Here is a 20,353-nt window from a genome sequence, read left to right on the forward strand (position 1 = left end):
TATTAAGGGACTATTGCACAGGAAGGGTGGGCACTGGGCAACCCTCAAATGTTTAGTCCTACTAGTTTTTAGCACGATAAGATGGAGCCAAGAATGTGACAAAGGAATCTGCGGAGCTGCAAGTTCTTAATATCGGTGTCACCCTCTTGTTTTGCGATATGGAAAGGTTGGCGATACTGAAAAGCAATTATTTTGTTAGGCAAAATAGTTCCCATATACATCAATTGGCCCTTTATGACCCCTGACAGGTTAAGTGAATACCATTGATTATCTCATTACAATGGCATCTTAAAGTCAATAGGATACATTTGGCAGCAAGTGAACATGTTGTCCATGAAGCTGTGTGTTTGAAGGCAGAAAAATGGATGTTGCAGTTTGATGTGTATGGGGCTGTGTAGAATGCCCATGCAGACCTGTATCCACAGCCTAAAGGGACTACAATGGACATGTGAACTTTAGAACTGGACCATGGAGCAATGGAGGCAGATGGCCTGGTCTGAATAATCATGTGGATACCCGGGTTTGTGTGCCTTGCTTACCTGTGCAACAGATGGCACCAGGATACAGTATGGGAAGAATTGCCTTGGTGGAGGCAGTGTGATCCAAACATTGGTTCCTGCCATTCATGTGGATGTTACTTGACACATACCACTTTGTTGCTGACCAGTGGCCTCTTTCAACAGCATAATGTGCCCTGTCGCATCGTCGTATCTTGTTTTGAGGATTCAAAACAACGATACGACGCGGAAAAATTTGAAAGTACGCCGGTGTATCAGTGGATACGCCAGCGTACTCTCTCTGTGGATCTGCCCCATAAACTTTAATGGCATCCCAGTCTTAGTCTGTAGGGTTCAATATTGAGTTGGCCCACCCTTTGCAGCTATAACAGTGTCAACTCTTCTAGGAAGGCTGTCCACAAGGTTTAGGAATGTGTCGATGAGAATGTTTGACCATTCTTCCAGAAGCGCATTTGTGAGGTCAGGCACTGATGTTGGATGAAAAGACTTGGCTCACAGTCTCCACTCTAATTCATCCCAAAAGTGTTCTATCGGGTTTAGGTCAGGACTCCAAACCCACTCATCCATGTCTTTATGGACCTTGCTTTGTGCACTGGTCCAAATCATTTGGTGGAGGGGGGATTATGGTGTAGGTTGTTTTTCAGGGGTTGGGCTTGGCCCCTTAGTTCCAGTGAAGGGAACTCTTAAGGCGTCAGCATACGAAGACATTTTGCACAATTTCATGCTCCCAACTTTGTGGGAACAGTTTGGGGATGGCCTTTCCTGTTCCAACTTGACTGCCCACCAGTGCACAAAGCAAGGTCCATAAAGACATGGATGAGCGAGTTTGGGGTTGAGGAACTTGACTGGCCTGCACAGAGTCCTGACCTCAACTCGATAGAACACCTTTGGGATGAATTTGAGATGAATTAGCGCGAAGACTGCGAGCCAGGCCTTCTCCTCACAAATGTGCTTGTGGAAGAATGGTCAAACATTCCCATAGTCACACTCCTAATCCTTGTGGACAGCCTTCACAGAAGAGTTAAAGCTGTTATAGCTGCAAAGAGTGGGCCAACTCAATATTGGACCCTACGGACTAAGACTGGGATGTCATTAAAGTTCATGTGCTTGTAAAGGCAGGTGTCCCAATACTTTTGGTAATATAGTGTGTGTGTGTGTGTATATATATATATATATATATATATATATATATATATATATATATATATACAGTATGTATGAGGGACCATGCGGAAAGGAAAGGGGAAAAGCAGTGACTTGGTTTACACAGTACAGGAGGAGTTGCTGCTGGTAAACTTGTTTGCAGTGTAAGTATAAAAAAAAAATCCCCAAAGTAAAAGCGTAATTATTTCAGAATTCGGAGACAAGTGTAGAAACCTTTTGGATATTTGAGGTTACACAGCCGGTCTGCCTTAACCTGCAATTGTGTGACTTTCGAGCGTCTTTAGAGAATGATTTATGGTCCGGACAGACAGGACGTGTTTTAGTTGGAATCAATATGCGGACACCTGTAACCTGCACGCCGCTCATCACATCCGCCCTCAGCTCCAGCTAATGAGCCCCGATGGGGGGGGGGGGGACAGCTGTGTGCCGCTTGTGTTGTGTGTATGCTGTCCTACTTGTGTCTTGGAACTGAGGACAGGGATGCCGTTATTACACTTCTGTGGCTGGGAGGATAGCTCATTAGGCTGTCACTTTTCTCGCACTGATGAGATTCGTGCAGCTGGAGGTCAAGATGGCTGAGATCCATAGCCAAATGACTGCATTCAAGGGAAGCAATAGCCTAATACAGAGATATCATCTTTATAGCTTGGGAAGAACTATTCTCCAATTAAATAGCATTAGATATTATTTTTTTTATATATATTAACCACTTGCTTACTGGGCACATATACCCCCCACCTGCCCAGGTGAAATTTCAGCTTCCGGCACTGCGTCGTTTTAACTAACAATTGCGCGGTCGTGCGACGTGGCTCCCAAACAAAATTGACGTCCTTTTTTCCCCACAAATTGAGCTTTCTTTTGGTGGTATTTGATCGCCTGTGCGGTTTTTATTTATTGCGCTATAAACAAAAAAGAGCGACAATTTTGAAAAAAATACAATATGTTTTACTTGTTGCTATAATAAATATCCCAATTTAAAAAAAAAAACACATTTTTTTTCTCAGTTTAGGCCGATACGTATTCTTCTACATATTTTTGGTAAAAAAAAAAAAAAAATCGCAATAAGCGACTGGTTGGCGCAAAAGTTATAGCGCCTACAAAATAGGGGACAGAATTATTATTTTTTATTATTTTTTTTTTTACTAGAAATGGCAGCGATCTGCGATTTTTATTGGGACTGCGACGTTATGGCGGACACATCGGACACTTTTGACACATTTTTGGCGCCATTCACATTTATACTGCGATCAGTGCTATAAATATGCACTAATTACAGTATAAATGTGACTGGCATTGAAGGGGTTAACACTAGGGGGTGAGGAAGGGGTTAAATGTATTCCTGCATTGTGTTCTAACTGTGGGTGGAGGGGGGGTGACTGGGGGGGTGACCGATCTGTGTCCCTATGTACAAGGGACACAGATCGGTCTCCTCTCCAGAGACAGCACCGCTGTCTCTGTGTAAAACGGCAATGAGAGATGATCTCATATGTTTACATATGAGATCATCTCTCATTGGCCACACAGATCGCATCGCAAACGGCCACTCTGATTGGCCGTTCGCGGCGATCTGTAATTGGCTGTGTCCAAGGGACACGGCCAACACAGAGTTTCCCCGCTGTGCACTCTGGAGCGCGCGCGGGGAACGCCCAAAGGGGCGGACGTCAATTGACGTCGTGTTGGATTTTGGGATCCGCGCTGTAGCCGTCATTTGACTATAGCGCGGGTACCAGGAGGTTAAAAGAAATACAGATAGTTACATGTAAAAATAAAACAGCCAGGGAGCACTGGTCACACATCCTTTACTTTGGTTAGGCTGATGTCAGACTGGTGATTTTACCACTAGGGCGGGATCATTAAAGGGGCCATCTGTGTGTCCCTATGGAATCGCTCCCTCTATAGTCACACGCAGCCAGACGTTGAACACGATTGGCGTTGAAGACGTTGAACACGATTCCATAGGGAACAAGCAGGCAGCTTCTAAACGGTCCTGCCGCTGGTGATTTTGTCAAACTGCTAGCGGCAGAGTTGCCCGTCTGACATCAACCAAAAGTATATACTGCACTGTTCAGTAAATCTTGGTGTAAAGCCAAAGATCATATAGGCATTGCTTGCATTATATCTTGCAGAACACATGTGCTACGATTAAAGAGTATTTCAGCCCTAGCTATGTACGTGTCAGATATGTGCAGCAGCAAAAAGGGTGGGCTTTAACTACTTGTCGCCCACGGCCACGCTATATCCAAAAGACGGCTATAGCGCAGGCCTTAATTGCCGGGAGGGTGTCCAAGGACGAACTGGATGCGTGCCTCAGGGGGCACACGTGAGGCAGGATACTTAGAGGTTTTCCATGGACACCCTCTCAAAACTGGAAGTCAGGGGGGCCCTTCATGGTTTCTTGCACTGGGGCCCTGAAGGTTCTAGTTATTCCTCTGTATCAGCGTTAAGAAGAACAAAGAGCAATGGCGGCTGGTGTTATTTATTTTTGGGGGGGGCGACAAACGATAAACCCCCCCGGTTGTCCACCAGCTGGGTCACTGGTGGCGCAACCCTCCCCCCCCAGTTGGTCAGTCAGTAGTCGGGGGCCCCACACTTGCCCCATCTTGCCGGCAGCATGGCGGGCGGCATCGGCTTCTCTCTGGGCTGTTCTCTCTGGCTGCTTTCTCGCCTCCCCTGCGTCTCCTCCCTTCTCCTTTCGGCCAGGCCAGGAGGAGAATCCGTGTTATAATAGCAAATATTAATTCGCTATTGTCAAACAACTGGGTGGGCTTCAATGCGCCCCGAGCCCACCATTTTTTGAAGCGTATTAGAGCTTCTGAATTATGGATCAGGGGGCCGGATGCATACAGTAGATTGGGGGCGGACCGTCACTGACAAGGAGTCCTGCAAGTGTTGGTTTGGCACCCACAGAGCCCTGGTCTAAACATCATCGAGTCTGTCTGGGATTACACAAAGAGACAGAAGGATTTGAAGCAGCCTACATACACAGAAGATCTGTCATATGTGTGTGCAGCCGATTGCATTAGGGTGTGCACCCCGAAGCTCAAACACACGTGTGTATGTGTGTGTGTATATATATATATATATATATATATATATATATTTACTGTATAAATTTACTGTGTGTGTGTGTATATATATATATATATATATATATATATATATATGTATTGTAATGGGCAGTGTCACTAGAGCAGTGGACCATGTCAGTAGGGCAGATATTGGTGTCAATAGTTTATTTTTATTTTATTTATTTTTTTATTCTTACTTACCATTTTTTATTTTTTTATAATTTTCTACAATATTTTTTTTTTTACAATCATTTTTTATTATTATTTTTATTTTTTTACAATTTATTAGGAATAATGGGGGAGCTTTGGTGAAAGCTGCAAAAGGCAGTTCACTGAGGCCTAGTTGAGTTCTGGAGGAGTAACAGTCTGCAGCAAGGGAAGTTCTGGGGGAGTAACAGTCTACACTAAGGGAAGTTCTGGAGGAGTAACAGTCTACAGCAAGGGAAGTTCTGGAGGAGTAACAGTCTGCAGCAAGGGAAGTGCTGGAGGAGTGAGGCCGGGTACTCACGACCAAACATGTACGATGAAAGCGGTCCGTCGGACCGTTTTCACCATACATGTCTGCCAGAGGGATTCTGTACGATGGTTGTACACACCATCGTACAGAAGTCCGCGCGTAAACAATACGCGGGGCGTGTCCGCGTCGTCGCCACGACGATGACGCGGAGACGTGGGCGGGCCTGCCATTTAAAGGCTTCCACGCATGCGTCGAAGTCATTCGACGCATGCGAGGGACGGCGGGCGCCTGGACATGTACGGTCTGTACTGACGACCGTACATGTCCGAGCGGGCAGGATTCCAGCGGACGGTTTTAAAACACGTCCACGAATATTTGCCCGCTGGGAAAAGGCCCGGCGGGCAAATGTTTGCTGGAATTCGGCCCGCTCGCGCCTACACACGACCAAACATGTATGCTGAAACTGGCCCGCGGACCAGTTTCAGCATACATGTTTGGTCGTGTGTACGGGGCCTGACAGTCTACAGCAAGGGAAGTTCTGCAGGAGTAACAGTCTACAGCAAGGGAAGTTCTGGGGGAGTAACAGTCTACAGCAAGGGAAGTTCTGGGGGAGTAACAGTCTACACTAAGGGAAGTTCTGGAGGTGTAACAGTCTACAGCAAGGGAAGTTCTGGAGGAGTAACAGTCTGCAGCAAGGGAAGTGCTGGAGGAGTAACAGTCTGCAGCAAGGGAAGTTCTGGGGGAGTAACAGTCTACAGCAAGGGAAGTTCTGGGGGAGTAACAGTCTACAGCAGGGGAAGTTCTGGAGGAGTAACAGTCTGCAGCAAGGGAAGTTCTGGAGGAGTAACAGTCTGCAGCAAGGGAAGTTCTGGGGGAGTAACAGTCTGCAGCAAGGGAAGTTCTGGGGGAGTAACAGTCTACAGCAGGGGAAGTTCTGGGGGAGTAACAGTCTACAGCAGGGGAAGTTCTGGGGGAGTAACAGTCTACAGCAGGGGAAGTTCTGGGGGAGTAACAGTCTGCAGCAAGGGAAGTTCTGGTGGAGTAACAGTCTGCAGCAAGGGAAGTTCTGGGGGAGTAACAGTCTACAGCAGGGGAAGTTCTGGGGGAGTAACAGTCTGCAGCAAGGGAAGTTCTGGGGGAGTAACAGTCTACACTAAGGGAAGTTCTGGAGGAGTAACAGTCTACAGCAAGGGAAGTTCTGGAGGAGTAACAGTCTGCAGCAAGGGAAGTGCTGGAGGAGTAACAGTCTGCAGCAAGGGAAGTTCTGGGGGAGTAACAGTCTACAGCAAGGGAAGTTCTGGGGGAGTAACAGTCTACAGCAGGGGAAGTTCTGGAGGAGTAACAGTCTGCAGCAAGGGAAGTTCTGGAGGAGTAACAGTCTGCAGCAAGGGAAGTTCTGGGGGAGTAACAGTCTGCAGCAAGGGAAGTTCTGGGGGAGTAACAGTCTACAGCAGGGGAAGTTCTGGGGGAGTAACAGTCTACAGCAGGGGAAGTTCTGGGGGAGTAACAGTCTACAGCAGGGGAAGTTCTGGGGGAGTAACAGTCTGCAGCAAGGGAAGTTCTGGTGGAGTAACAGTCTGCAGCAAGGGAAGTTCTGGGGGAGTAACAGTCTACAGCAGGGGAAGTTCTGGGGGAGTAACAGTCTGCAGCAAGGGAAGTTCTGGGGGAGTAACAGTCTACAGCAGGGGAAGTTCTGGGGGAGTAACAGTCTACAGCAGGGGAAATTCTGGGGGAGTAACAGTCTACAGCAGGGGAAATTCTGGGGGAGTAACAGTCTGCAGCAAGGGAAGTTCTGGGGGAGTAACAGTTTGCAGCAAGGGAAGTTCTGGGGGAGTAACAGTCTGCAGCAAGGGAAGTTCTGGGGGAGTAACAGTCTGCAGCAAGGGAAGTTCTGGGGGAGTAACAGTCTGCAGCAAGGGAAGTTCTGGGGGAGTAACAGTCTGCAGCAAGGGAAGTTCTGGGGGAGTAACAGTCTACAGCAGGGGAAGTTCTGGGGGAGTAACAGTCTACAGCAGGGGAAATTCTGGGGGAGTAACAGTCTGCAGCAAGGGAAGTTCTGGGGGAGTAACAGTTTGCAGCAAGGGAAGTTCTGGGGGAGTAACAGTCTGCAGCAAGGGAAGTTCTGGGGGAGTAACAGTCTGCAGCAAGGGAAGTTCTGGGGGAGTAACAGTCTGCAGCAAGGGAAGTTCTGGGGGAGTAACAGTCTGCAGCAAGGGAAGTTCTGGAGGAGTAACAGTCTACAGCAAGGGAAGTTCTGGGGGAGTAACAGTCTACAGCAAGGGAAGTTCTGGGGGAGTAACAGTCTGCAGCAAGGGAAGTTCTGGGGGAGTAACAGTCTGCAGCAAGGGAAGTTCTGGAGGAGTAACAGTCTGCAGCAAGGGAAGTTCTGGAGGAGTAACAGTCTACAGCAAGGGAAGTTCTGGGGGAGTAACAGTCTGCAGCAAGGGAAGTTCTGGGGGAGTAACAGTCTACAGCAAGGGAAGTTCTGGGGGAGTAACAGTCTGCAGCAAGGGAAGTTCTGGGGGAGTAACAGTATACAGCAAGGGAAGTTCTGGGGGAGTAACAGTCTGCAGCAAGGGAAGTTCTGGGGGAGTAACAGTCTGCAGCAAGGGAAGTTCTGGGGGAGTAACAGTCTGCAGCAAGGGAAGTTCTGGGGGAGTAACAGTCTACAGCAAGGGAAGTTCTGGGGGAGTAACAGTCTGCAGCAAGGGAAGTTCTGGGGGAGTAACAGTCTGCAGCAAGGGAAGTTCTGGAGGAGTAACAGTCTGCAGCAAGGGAAGTTCTGGGGGAGTAACAGTCTGCAGCAAGGGAAGTTCTGGAGGAGTAACAGTCTGCAGCAAGGGAAGTTCTGGGGGAGTAACAGTCTGCAGCAAGGGAAGTTCTGGAGGAGTAACAGTCTGCAGCAAGGGAAGTTCTGGGGGAGTAACAGTCTGCAGCAAGGGAAGTTCTGGGGGAGTAACAGTCTGCAGCAAGGGAAGTTCTGGAGGAGTAACAGTCTGCAGCAAGGGAAGTTCTGGGGGAGTAACAGTCTGCAGCAAGGGAAGTTCTGGAGGAGTAACAGTCTGCAGCAAGGGAAGTTCTGGGGGAGTAACAGTCTGCAGCAAGGGAAGTTCTGGGGGAGTAACAGTCTGCAGCAAGGGAAGTTCTGGGGGAGTAACAGTCTGCAGCAAGGGAAGTTCTGGGGGAGTAACAGTCTGCAGCAAGGTAAAAGGTGAAGAGTGCTTCCGTACCACCAAATGTAAAATGAGGATAGACAATCATATAAAAGCTGCTTAATCTGAATAAGTAAATAAATAATTATATACCTCAAGTGGATGTGATAAAAAGTGATCAGCGCATAAATTAAGTCAATCAATAATACATAAATAAATAAATAAATATTCCAAATCAAGTAATTTTTTTATTTATTTTTTAGCCCATTGGTTGAATGATAAAAAAATAACTCGTCTATGAGCTGCTTTGTTTTACCTTGCAGATATATGTTTTTTATTAACTTCCTAAAACAAGGTGGAGATACACTTTAAATTAAGGGCTAAATGATAAACCTCTAGGTCCCCAGGACCCAACCTGCAGCCTGGGGGGCCACATGCAGGCCCTTTGGTATAGGATGTGTGGCCCTCAGACATCAGCAGTCTACAGTGGGAACATTGATTAGGGTAATAGCATTGATCTCTACTAGCCTAATGTAACATGTTCCCAGTTTCGTATTGTCTTCTGCAGAATATCCCCAGCCAAGAATGAGGCATTTCCACACTCTATGACCCTCACTTCCTCTATTAGGGCTGCATTATGTGCGGCCCTTTGGTGATGTCGGGGGCTGCTTTTGGGGCCCTCCTTTAGCTTACAGGTTGACAACCATTGCCCTAGATTCTAGGTGGGTGTGCTACTAGTTGAGGCTCATTCATTGAGTGCTCAGTAAAGACATATGATGCATGGAGGTCCTGCTTTTTACAAGCTAAGAAGCTAAGAAATCAGATGCCAATCATCCCAGATTTTCAGTGAAATTCCTACATCTAGGTGCTCTCTGTCTTTGTCGGTGTCCTGAGATTACAGCATTATCCTTATTTGAGTTACTGAGCATGTGGGCGGGTGCAGTGTCATACCTCCCAACTTTTTGAGCTGGGAATGAGGGACACCTATCAGCAAAAGCATGCAGGCACAGGACACACCCCTTGTCACGCCCCCTTAAAGGAGACTTGCACAAAAAAACAAGATTGGTTAAACCCACAAGTGCTTTTTTTAACCACTACTATTCCTTTATATTGGCGTTTGGAATTTACAAATGCAGCAATTTAGAAGTTGGTTGAAAGGTTTAGTGCTGGAAAACACTTTTTGATAAATAAAAAATTCATTTTATATACAACTATATAGATCAGACCAAAATAAGGGACAAATGAGGAGAATGAGGGACAGAGGGACATTGCTCCAAATCAGGGACATTCCCAGTGCCGGATTCCAGACAAGGCCAACAAGGCCAGGCCTCGGGGCGGCAGTGGGTGCAGGGGCGGCACTGCAGCTGAGAGGAGAGGACACTTTCATTCCCCCCCCCCCCCCCTGTCATGTCACGGATGGTAAGAGGAGAGAAAACAGAGGGAAGAGGAGGTGAGATGGTTTTCAATGTAATTTTCGGCAGCAGCACTCCCCCCAATGATCAATGTCATTTTTGGCAGCAACATCCCCCCCCCCCCCCCCCCCCGTTCTCAATGTCATTTTCGGGAGCAGCATCCCCCCTGCTTCCCAGTGTCCTGCCGAAAAAGTCCCCCGGCGGATAATATCCCCCCCTGTACTGCGCAGGCAGGGCGGCATTGAAGGACCCGGCCTTGGGGCGGCAAAAGGAGTAAATCCGGGCCTGGACATTCCCTCGAAATCAGGGACAGTTGGGAGCTATGCAGTGTGGTGTGGCTGCAATAACACACACACAGTCCAGATGCAATTAAAATAACTTGTATTGAAGTCAAGGAAAAAACATTCACAGCAAGCCTAGGGGAACAAAGCTTAACTGGAAACACTTGCGAATGACAATCGCATGTAGCGGATCTGGTCTCCGCCGAGCTGACAGCGTCTGTCTGGAGGGACAAAGTCGGCCAAGGCTGGTTGGAGACCAAGTGGGTAGGTTTCCAGAAAGAGACGTGGAACACTGCGCTTTCCCTATAAAACAAGTGAAAATATTGCGCTGTACGGTGATATACAAAATGGATATAAATATATATAAATAAATATACATACATACACACAAATATGTATGGGTGAATGAGAAAAACGTGAAGGTAACACTTAAATAACAGTGAGTGACAATGTTGAACAGTCCCTGTAGGAATACAATGCAAAGGTCCAGAAAGCCAAGGATCCAGCCATATAACAAATGCAGTTCATCAACACTTGATCCGATCAATGCAATGATGTAAACTTAAAAAATATTAGAATAAAAATAGTTCAAAGAAGAGAGGCCTCGTATCCGGAAATGGGTGAGAGACAAAAGGTAAGCCGTAACCAAGATCTCATAAATACACCTCTAGTGGTCCCAACAGCTCACCTCGGATCTGGCAAGTCGGACTAAATCGGCCTAGTCCTAGTGAATGTAGTCCAGAACTAGGTATCAGATGCGAGTCTCCATATAGTTCGATGCATGAAAAACATAAAAGCAAATACCGAATGGTGTAATAACGTCACAGAAGGGGGGGGGGGGAAACCTTGATCCTATCCAGTGGAGATGCACTCACATATAGGAAAAATGCTAGGGGCTTATCTCCACGAGCACCGAGCTCGTCAGTCCCTCCTTCCTCTCCTTATCCAATCCTCCAATATGTCAGACTAGGAGTCCTGTGTCTCAGTTGGCTCGCAGCTAGCTCTAGGAGTCCAATACCTCAAGTCCTGATGCATATAGATGTGGGTCTCGATGATACATGTAAGACAGAGCAGAAGGACATGAAGCCTAGTCGTGTGATACCATATGTTACATGGGGACCCCAGGAGACCTAAAAAAGCGATGCACTCACATAAAAGTGGTGAAAGAGGGCTTGTCTCCACGAGTGCGGACTCGCAATGGACCTCCTCCTTCCACCTCCTCTCCTCTGTCTATGACTCAGGCTGGGTGCTCAGATGACAATGTCATGCATTTAAAACTGTAAAGCCGGCATCAATCCTATGAGTAGCGAGCTTGTTCGTCCGTCCGTCGGATGCTAGGGTATGTCTAGCCCTCCAATCCCGACGCGTATCGTCACAACTAGTGACGTCATCAGGGAATCGCTTTCCCTATTTGTCTGGAAACTTTCTCCTCCACTAATACTGTCCCTGACAGATAGATGACCTCGCCCTATACTATCCACACACTAAAAGGGCGCCAAACCCAGGAGCCAGGTACTTAAATAGATTTTGCCTGACCCAAGATGGCCACCAGAGTCATATAGGCCGTCAGCATCAAACTGGATTGCTACCCCAGTGACCCAGGAAACCATAGAGGAACTGTGTTCTTCCTGACTTCCTCTACCTCTGCACTACCGCTGCGGTTGAGCGCCACCTGCAGTGGAGAAAATAGACTGCAGCTTCCTACAAGCATGTTCAGTAACTAAAAGAAGTTTATTAGCTGAGGGGATCGCGACGGGAAGTGGGTGGCTCCCGCATAATAGGCAGGCCACCTGGAAAGTATAAACGCTGGGAGAATGGGTTACCTGTGGGCTGTGGGTGAGGGATGACAGTGTCCTGGGGGCTGGAAAAAATGTGTTGGCAAGTATGAGATATGTTTACACTGACAGCAATATCTACATATAATATGTGCAAATCATAAATGTGACTCTTCTTCTCTCATTTTTTTGTTTTTAATTAAGGGCCTCTTGGATTTACATGGACACGGCATTACTGTACTTATGACAAAAGCAGCAAAACATTTACTATGAGTGTATCAGAAATCAAATCAGGAGGGAAAGCGGTAAGTAATTGCTTCCTTTTTTTGTAAAAAATGGGGGCTCATCATAAACCCAGAAGAACAATGCAGAAGACAATCAATGTAAAGCAGGCCAGTACTGTAGTAGGCTGACCAACCTCCTGAACTGTTCTTTTGAAAATGTTGGTCCTTTTGATCCAGGACCTTGAGTGTTTTCTGAGCCAGTATATACTGTAAATCAGGGGTTCTGATTCCACGTTCCTGATATACATGTTGCTTCTGGTGTCAATGGCTCAGAAAGTATTGCAGGTAAAAACAGCAAGACAAAACTTATTTTCATAATAACATTACAATTTACATAATTAGTCAGGTTGAAAAAAGACTCAAATCCATCCAACCATAAAAAAATATATATATACATATCGTACAATCCCATATACCCAATTCTATACCCACAGTTGGTCCAAAGAAAGGCAAAAAACCCCAGCAGAGCATGACCCAATTTGCTACAGCAGGGAAAAAAATTCCTTCCTGTTTTGGGGTTTTAAGTGTGTTTTAACCGCTTGGGATCCGCGCTATAGTCAAATGACGGCTACAGCGCGGATCCCAAAATCCAAAGTGGACGTTAATTGACGTCCGCCCCTTTGCACGTTCCCCGCGCTCGCTCCAGAGCGTGCAGCGGGGAAACTCTGTGTTGGCCGTGTCCCTTGGACACAGCCAATTACAGATCGCCGCGAACGGCCAATCAGATTGGCCGTTTGCGATGCGATCTGTGCGGCCAATGAGAGATGATCTCATATGTAAATATATGAGATCATCTCTCATTGCCGTTTTACACAGAGACAGCGGTGCTGTCTCTGGAGAGGAGACCGATCTGTGTCCCTTGTACATAGGGACACAGATCGGTCACCCCCCCCCCCCAGTCACCCCCCCTCCACCTACAGTTAGAACACAATGCAGGGATACATTTAACCCCTTCCTCACCCCCTAGTGTTAACCCCTTCAATGCCAGTCACATTTATACTGTAATTAGTGCATATTTATAGCGCTGATCGCAGTATAAATGTGAATGGCGCCAAAAATGTGTCAAAAGTGTCCGATGTTTCCGCCATAACGTCGCAGTCCCAATAAAAAATCGCAGATCGCCGCCATTTCTAGTAAAAAAAATAAATAATAAAAAATAATAATTCTGTCCCCTATTTTGTAGGCGCTATAACTTTTGCGCAAACCAGTCGCTTATTGCGATTTTTTTTTTTTTACCAAAAATATGTAGAAGAATACGTATCGACCTAAACTGATAAAAAAAATGTGTTTTTTTTTTTTTATTGGGATATTTATTATAGCAACAAGTAAAAAATTTTGTTTGGGAGCCACGTCGCTCGACCGCGCAATTGTTAGTTAAAGCGACGCAGTGCCGGAAGCTGAAATTTCACCTGGGCAGGAGGGGGGTATATGTGCCCAGTAAGCAAGTGGTTAAAAAATAAGGAGGCAGGCCAGCAGTGAAATTGTTAAAGCGGGGGTTCACCATTAGAGAGCACTTTTTCCCCTTAGCTTCATGCTCGTTTTGTCTAGGGGAATCGGCTAGTTGTTTTAAAATATGATCCGTACTTACCGTTTACGAGATGCATCTTCTCCGCCGCTTCCGGGTATGGGCTGTGGGACTGGGCGTTCCTATTTTGATTGACAGTCTTCCGAGAGGCTTCCGACGGTCGCATCCATCGTGTCACGATTTTCCGAAAGAAGCCGAACGTCGGTGCGCAGGCACAGTATAGAGCCGCGCCGACGTTCGGCTTCTTTCGGCTACTAGTGACGCGATGGATGCGACCGTCGGAAGCCTCTCGGAAGACTGTCAATCAAAATAGGAACGCCCGCTCCCGAAGACCCATACCCGGAAGCGACGGAGAAGATGCATCTCGTAAACGGTAAGTAATGCTCATATTTTAAAACAACTAGCCAATTCCCCTAGACAAAACAAGCATCCATCTAAGGGGATTTTTTGAAAAATGTTTCTTATGGGTGAACTCCCGCTTTAATGCAAAGTGGTGCCACCCAGTGGCAAAACCTCAGTATCACACCCATGGGCCCGTTACTTCTTTTTTTTTTTTATTCTTCTCTTTTACACATAAAGCTTATAAACTAAAAACCTATTTGGGGCTCTTTGGTAAATAAAACAGCACTATGTGCGTTATGTGAAATTGCTCAGTAAAAGAGTATCTGTTTAATCCTTTGGTGATCTAATTAATTCATTGATTAATCATTTATTAAATTGAGCAAGTAGCTGAATAAAAAAGACCTGGAATTGGGCACATAAAACACAGTCATATCTTTTCTCCGCTATCTATAATTCCTATTAGCGTCTCGGTGCGGCAGTAAAGAATAACATTAAACAGACTAATTGTGTGTGTAGATTAGCAGCAAAGTGAGATAAAATGTGATTTTGAGTGAATAAATCACATCTTCATGAGTATTTTATATCCTGTGAATACTAAAACTAACAAAATGCAAAAAAAAAGCTTTAATGCCTCATTTACATTTCAATATTAAAAGGCCAGTTTATGAAAGGTCAGCTATCAACAGGCTTCTACATGTGTCACCTCCCCTATATAAAGAAAACCTGTCAAAGTTTGTAATCTATCAGTGGTCTGCCTAGGGGTGAACCATGGGCAAGTTTAACATAAACTATCATTGCTGCACCATGACAGAGACAGCAAGGTATCACATCATAACGGAACACCTATGTACAGCCAATATACAAAGAGTATTGCTATAGGATGTAGCGCCCTGCTCCCAAAGATGGGGGCGCTATTTCAAATTTAGGGGATGTCTGGGCCAATAGTTGAGCCCAGACCTGTTGAATTATATCCAAATTTGCCTATGCTCTGGCTGTGGTACTGCCTGGTAGTATTTTCCCTTGTTGCCTGTGGGTGGCGTTACTACTTCAGGCCTATGTTGGAACGCAGGTGTACCATGGTGTATTGGGTGTCCTTCCTCGGCAGCAGTACAGTGGGAGTGGTGACCCCGTTGTGCATGCTGGGAGGGGATACTTAAAGCGTAGGTTCACACAAAAAGTGAACCTTCGCTTTTTGGATCCCTCCGGTGACACATTTGGCATCTTTCAGGGGGGAGGGGGGTGCAGATACCTGTCTGAAACAGGTATTTTCACCACTTCCGGGTCTTATCCCCGCGTTTTTCGGGGTCCTTCGTCTCGTGGCCCCCTTGGCGTGAGTTGGGTGTGCGTGATTTTAGTCTCGGGACCACGTTGATCTGAGGCTGTGTTCCTGTCGAGTAGGCCCAAGTATCCTGGCTGGGGCCTACGCTTTGAAGGTGATCATGTGCGGTCTGTCCTGTGGGAAGAAGTGGAGAATCCCCCAAGGTGGGGCTTTTGAGGCAACAGTAGTTAGAGTAGTCAGGATTAATACAAAAATATAATCGTTTAATAATGAACAAAAAGTGTATACATATATGACATAGTAGTTTAAAAACAACACATAGGGCAGTGTCAATTGAAAAAAGGAGAGAGTCCACAGTACGAATACAGGGCCCTACGCGTTTCGGGTTTCCTTCTTCAGGGGCCGAAGTATGTATGGAGTCAAAAGTCTATTTAACAACTTTTCTAGAAAAAACAAACAAAATAACATATATGTTGAAAATGGTAACATACAATGGAGAAATAGCAATATACATATCAAAGGGCACAGATTTTTTCTGCGTCCTGCCCACGATGTCCCAACAAGGGGTGTGCAGAGCTACATAAACGTCCTGGTTGGTATGATGCTTTTTAATCTGTGCCCTTTGATATGTATATTGCTATTTCTCCATTGTATGTTACCATTTTCAACATATATGTTATTTTGTTTGTTTTTTCTAGAAAAGTTGTTAAATAGACTTTTGACTCCATACATACTTCGGCCCCTGAAGAAGGAAACCCGAAACGCGTAGGGCCCTGTATTCGTACTGTGGACTCTCTCCTTTTTTCAATTGACACTCCCCTATGTGTTGTTTTTAAACTACTATGTCATATATGTATATACTTTTTGTTCATTATTAAACGATTATATTTTTGTATTAATCCTGACTACTCTAACTACTGTTGCCTCAAAAGCCCCACCTTGGGGGATTCTCCACCTTTTCCTGTTTACCAGGGGTGTTGGCAACCACTAGAGACCATACTATCAAAGATGTCCCATTTATAGTCCTGTGGGAAGAAGCCACTCAATGAAGGAAGCCAGGGAAGGACCTTTCCCGGAAAAAGGCTGGTACTTTGGGAGAGGCCTGGTAACTTATTAAAGGATGCACCGTAACCTACAACACCTTACAGTCCGCCGGATTGGCTTAAAGGCTCTTTGTCCCTTCTATTTTTGTATATAGATAATGGCACTGTAATTATTTCATTAAGAAAAAGTACCTTTTTCCTGATCAATATACAGCTGTCACATGACCCAGCTCTTTCCCAGCCTGTCTGCAGGGAAACATAAATTGGAGGAGCTTCTAGTCATTTGCTGCTGGTCACATGTTCAAAATAAAAAAACAGCCTTTGGAATACAGAGTAAAAACAAATGAATGATATCAATAAACTGGTTTAAACCGCTTCAGCTCTGGAAGATTTTACCCCCTTCCTAACTAGAGCACAATTTGGCACTGCGTCGCTTTAACTGACAATTGCGCAGTCATGCAATGTTGTACCCAAACAAAATCTGCGTCCTTTTTTTACCGACAAATAAAGCTTTCTTTTGGTGGTATTTGATCACCTCTGCGTTTTTTTTTTTTTGTGCTATAAACAAAAAAAGAGCGACAATTTTGAAGAAAAAAACATTATTTTTTTACATTTTGTTATAATAAATATCCGGCTTTTAAAGGGAACAATTAGGTAGATTCACGTACAGTGGATTAAAGTTACGGCGGCGTAGCTTAGTGTGTTTAGGCTACACCGCCGTAAATTAGCTAGGCTAGTAGTGATTCTCAATCTACTTACCTGCTAATATACGGCGGCGTATGAGGCTTAACTTTACGCCTGACGTACGCCTTACGTAAACGGCGTAGATTACAGCGACGGGCGCAAGTAAGTTTGTGAATCGGCGTATCTCGGTATTTACATATTCGACTTGTAAATCAATGGAAGTGCCCCTTGCGGCCAGCGTAAATATGCGCCCAAGATACGACGGCGTAGGAGACTTATGGCGGTCAGATCAAGCCAAAATTCAGGTGTATCTTGTTTGCTGAATCAGGCGCATAGATACGACGGCGCATCCATGGACTTACGCGACATATAAGAAGATACGTTGGCGTAAGTCCTTTCTGAATCCTGGCCCTTGTATTTTATTGTAATAAAACTGTATTGTCTCCCTTTTATATTGTAAAGCACTGCGTAAACTGTTGGCGCTATATAAATGACTTACCCCTGCTTTATGAGGCTTAACTTTACGCCTGACGTACGCCTTACGTAAAAGGCGTAGATTACAGCGACGGGCGCAAGTAAGTTTGTGAATCGGCGTATCTCGGTATTTACATATTCGACTTGTAAATCAATGGAAGCGCCCCTTGCGGCCAGCGTAAATATGCGCCCAAGATACGACGGCGTAGGAGACTTACGTCGGTCAGAACAAGCCAAAATTCAGGCGTATCTTGTTTGCTGAATCAGGCGCATAGATACGACGGCGCATCCATGGACTTACGCGACGTATCAGAAGATACGTCGGCGTAAGTCCTTTCTGAATCCGGGCCCTTGTATTTTATTGTAATAAAACTGTATTGTCTCCCTTTTATATTGTAAAGCACTGCGTAAACTGTTGGCGCTATATAAATCCTGTATTATAATAATAATAATAATGTCCAGTTACACTGACAACCTTGGCTTTTCCATCACTTATTACAGGATACATAGGATGAATCTCCCCAGTGAGGACTGATGGAGGTTCTAACTCTTCTCTACTGTATCCAAATTAGAGCGTGTTTTTTTTTTTTAGCTATAGATACACGTTTATCTGTTCTTCTTTCCCTCCATCAGAATGGACTGGTCTCCAGCGCTCCAGAGATGTTCAAGCTGAAGTTGTGCATACGACGGAAGACAGACTCTATAGACAAGCGGTTTTGCTTTGACATAGAAGTTATAGAAAGGTTTGTATACATGTTCCATGCACTGTGTCAGTACTTACATTTCTCACTGTTCTAATGTAGTAGTTTGTTTTTTGTTTTTAATGAGCATCTTTTTTTATATCACCAGATAGAACTTTTTATAAATTTTTTATGCATATCCAGGATCCAGCACCATCACAACCTAGGTTGTTGTCCCTTTCTTCTCCATCAAGCTTATTAATGTGACAGCTCATGTAGGATCAGACCAGGAAAAGCTAACATTGCATCATGGAAGCTGTTGTTTTTAAAGAATTTCTAAACTATAACATATTGCAGCTGAAAGCGGAGTTCCACCCAAAAGTGGAACTTCCGCTCATTTGTCTCCTCTCCCCCTCTGGTGCCACAAGTGGCACCTTTTGGAGGGGAGGCAGGACAGACTACCTATCTTTGGTGACAGTATGTCAAAAAAATCTCACCAGGCCTCTTACTAAATACCTTGGACTGTCTACTTTCCAGAAAGGGGATATTTGGGGGATATTTGATTAAATTGGTGTGTTTTTAACAAATTTTTTTGTAGCTAAACAGGATGTGAGATTCTGAAATTTCTTTTAATAAATAAATATTTTATATACATGTATGCAGATTTGTCCTATATACAGGCATACCCCACTTTTAAGTTCACAATGGGACCCAAAGCATGTATGTAAAACGAAAATGTACTTGAAGTAAGGTAATACCTTTTTTCACTTCTGGGGGGTCAGAGGCTGTAGTGGGTGTAAGGGGCTGTAGAGGGGTGTCAGGAGCTGTAGTGGGGGGTCAGGGGCTGTAGTGGGGGGATCAGGGCCTATAGTGGAGGGCCATGGGCTGTAGTAGGGGGGTCAGGGAGTGTTTATAGTGCTGTACAGTAATCCACTTACGTTCAGGCAGCAACCCTGGGTTGGTTGGCAGGCAACTCTGGACTGGCTGGCAGGCAACTCTGGACCACCTTGTGGGTAACTCTGGGCTGGCTGAAGGGCAACTCTGGGCTGGCAGGCAGGAATTTTGCCTCTTTACTGGCGACAACTCCGGGCGGAAGCTCCGCCTCTTTCAGGCCATTCTGCGGCTGTGCGGCGCAGTATGTCTGTACTTTCCAGTGTATGTAAAGTGAGTGTACTTAAAGCGGGGTATGCCTGTACACATAATCATGAAGTCCAGGAGCATTGATTGCCTGGATTCCTCCATTATGTAATTCTCTCAGGATTGGATAATTTTGCATTCACATATTTAGTAGGATGGGGACCTCAAAATTCATGGGAAAGATCAGATTTACACAAAGCCATCTGATCTCCGTACATCTCTGTAGAACCTCTTGTTTTAGGAACCTCTGCTAAAAGACAGTAATGAGAGAGATGATGGATATAACAGATGGCTGATCTCCTGTTGAATGTATGTCGTCTATGCATTTATGTGACAATGCAACTATTTCTTTCTTGTCCTTTTCGTCTCCTAACAATTTTTTTTTTATTTTTTCTTACAGACCGGGGATTATTACACTTCAGGCTTTGTCTGAGGCCAACAGAAAACAATGGCTTGAAGCAATGGATGGAAAAGAGCCAGTAAGAACGTTTTTTCTTAAAACCTTCAGGCCAACTCTACCAAACAAATGTGTTAATTGTTTGAAGCCACCAGCATGTTGAATCGTTTGACAGCTCATATATAAAAATTGTGAATTGCGGGGAAAATTTTTCACAGTAATTTGCGTCTACAAGACCACATTATGAGTGTCACTGTCTCACAGCTAGTTCCCCAATTATATATCCAATTAAACATTATGGAGACTCAACTGAGGAGCGTGACATCAATATATGATTTTGTAGCAGCTGGGCCGAGCCGAAAGTTCCAATAAATATATCTCGCCTCGAGTCGGCAGGAACTATGAAGTCAAAATGCTATTAAAGTGCAGGGGCGGACTGACAACTCATGGGGCCCCCGGGCAATAGGAGATTATGGGGCACCCAGGCAATAGGAGATTATGGGGCCCCCGGGCAATAGGAGATTATGGGGCACCCAGGCAATAGGAGATTATGGGGCACCCAGGCAATAGGAGATTATGGGGCCCCCGGGCAATAGGAGATTATGGGGCCCCCGGGCAATAGGAGATTATGGGGCCCCCGGGCAATAGGAGATTATGGGGCACCCAGGCAATAGGAGATTA

At 45.4% G+C, this 20,353-nt stretch overlaps 1 protein-coding gene across 1 annotated transcript in view; it reads left to right on the forward strand.

Moving 5' to 3' along the window:
* ARHGAP42 (Rho GTPase activating protein 42) overlaps positions 1-20,353 on the forward strand; it is a 520,987-nt gene that overhangs the window by 431,079 nt on the left and 69,555 nt on the right. Inside the window, exons 9-11 of the mRNA XM_040340188.1 lie at positions 12,032-12,132; positions 18,092-18,201; positions 19,676-19,754. Of these exons, the coding sequence (XP_040196122.1) occupies positions 12,032-12,132; positions 18,092-18,201; positions 19,676-19,754 (290 nt within the window). The remainder of the gene's footprint in view (positions 1-12,031; positions 12,133-18,091; positions 18,202-19,675; positions 19,755-20,353) is intronic.

The sequence above is a fragment of the Rana temporaria genome, chromosome 2 (genome assembly GCF_905171775.1).
Source record: "Rana temporaria chromosome 2, aRanTem1.1, whole genome shotgun sequence".
NCBI lineage: Eukaryota > Metazoa > Chordata > Amphibia > Anura > Ranidae > Rana > Rana temporaria.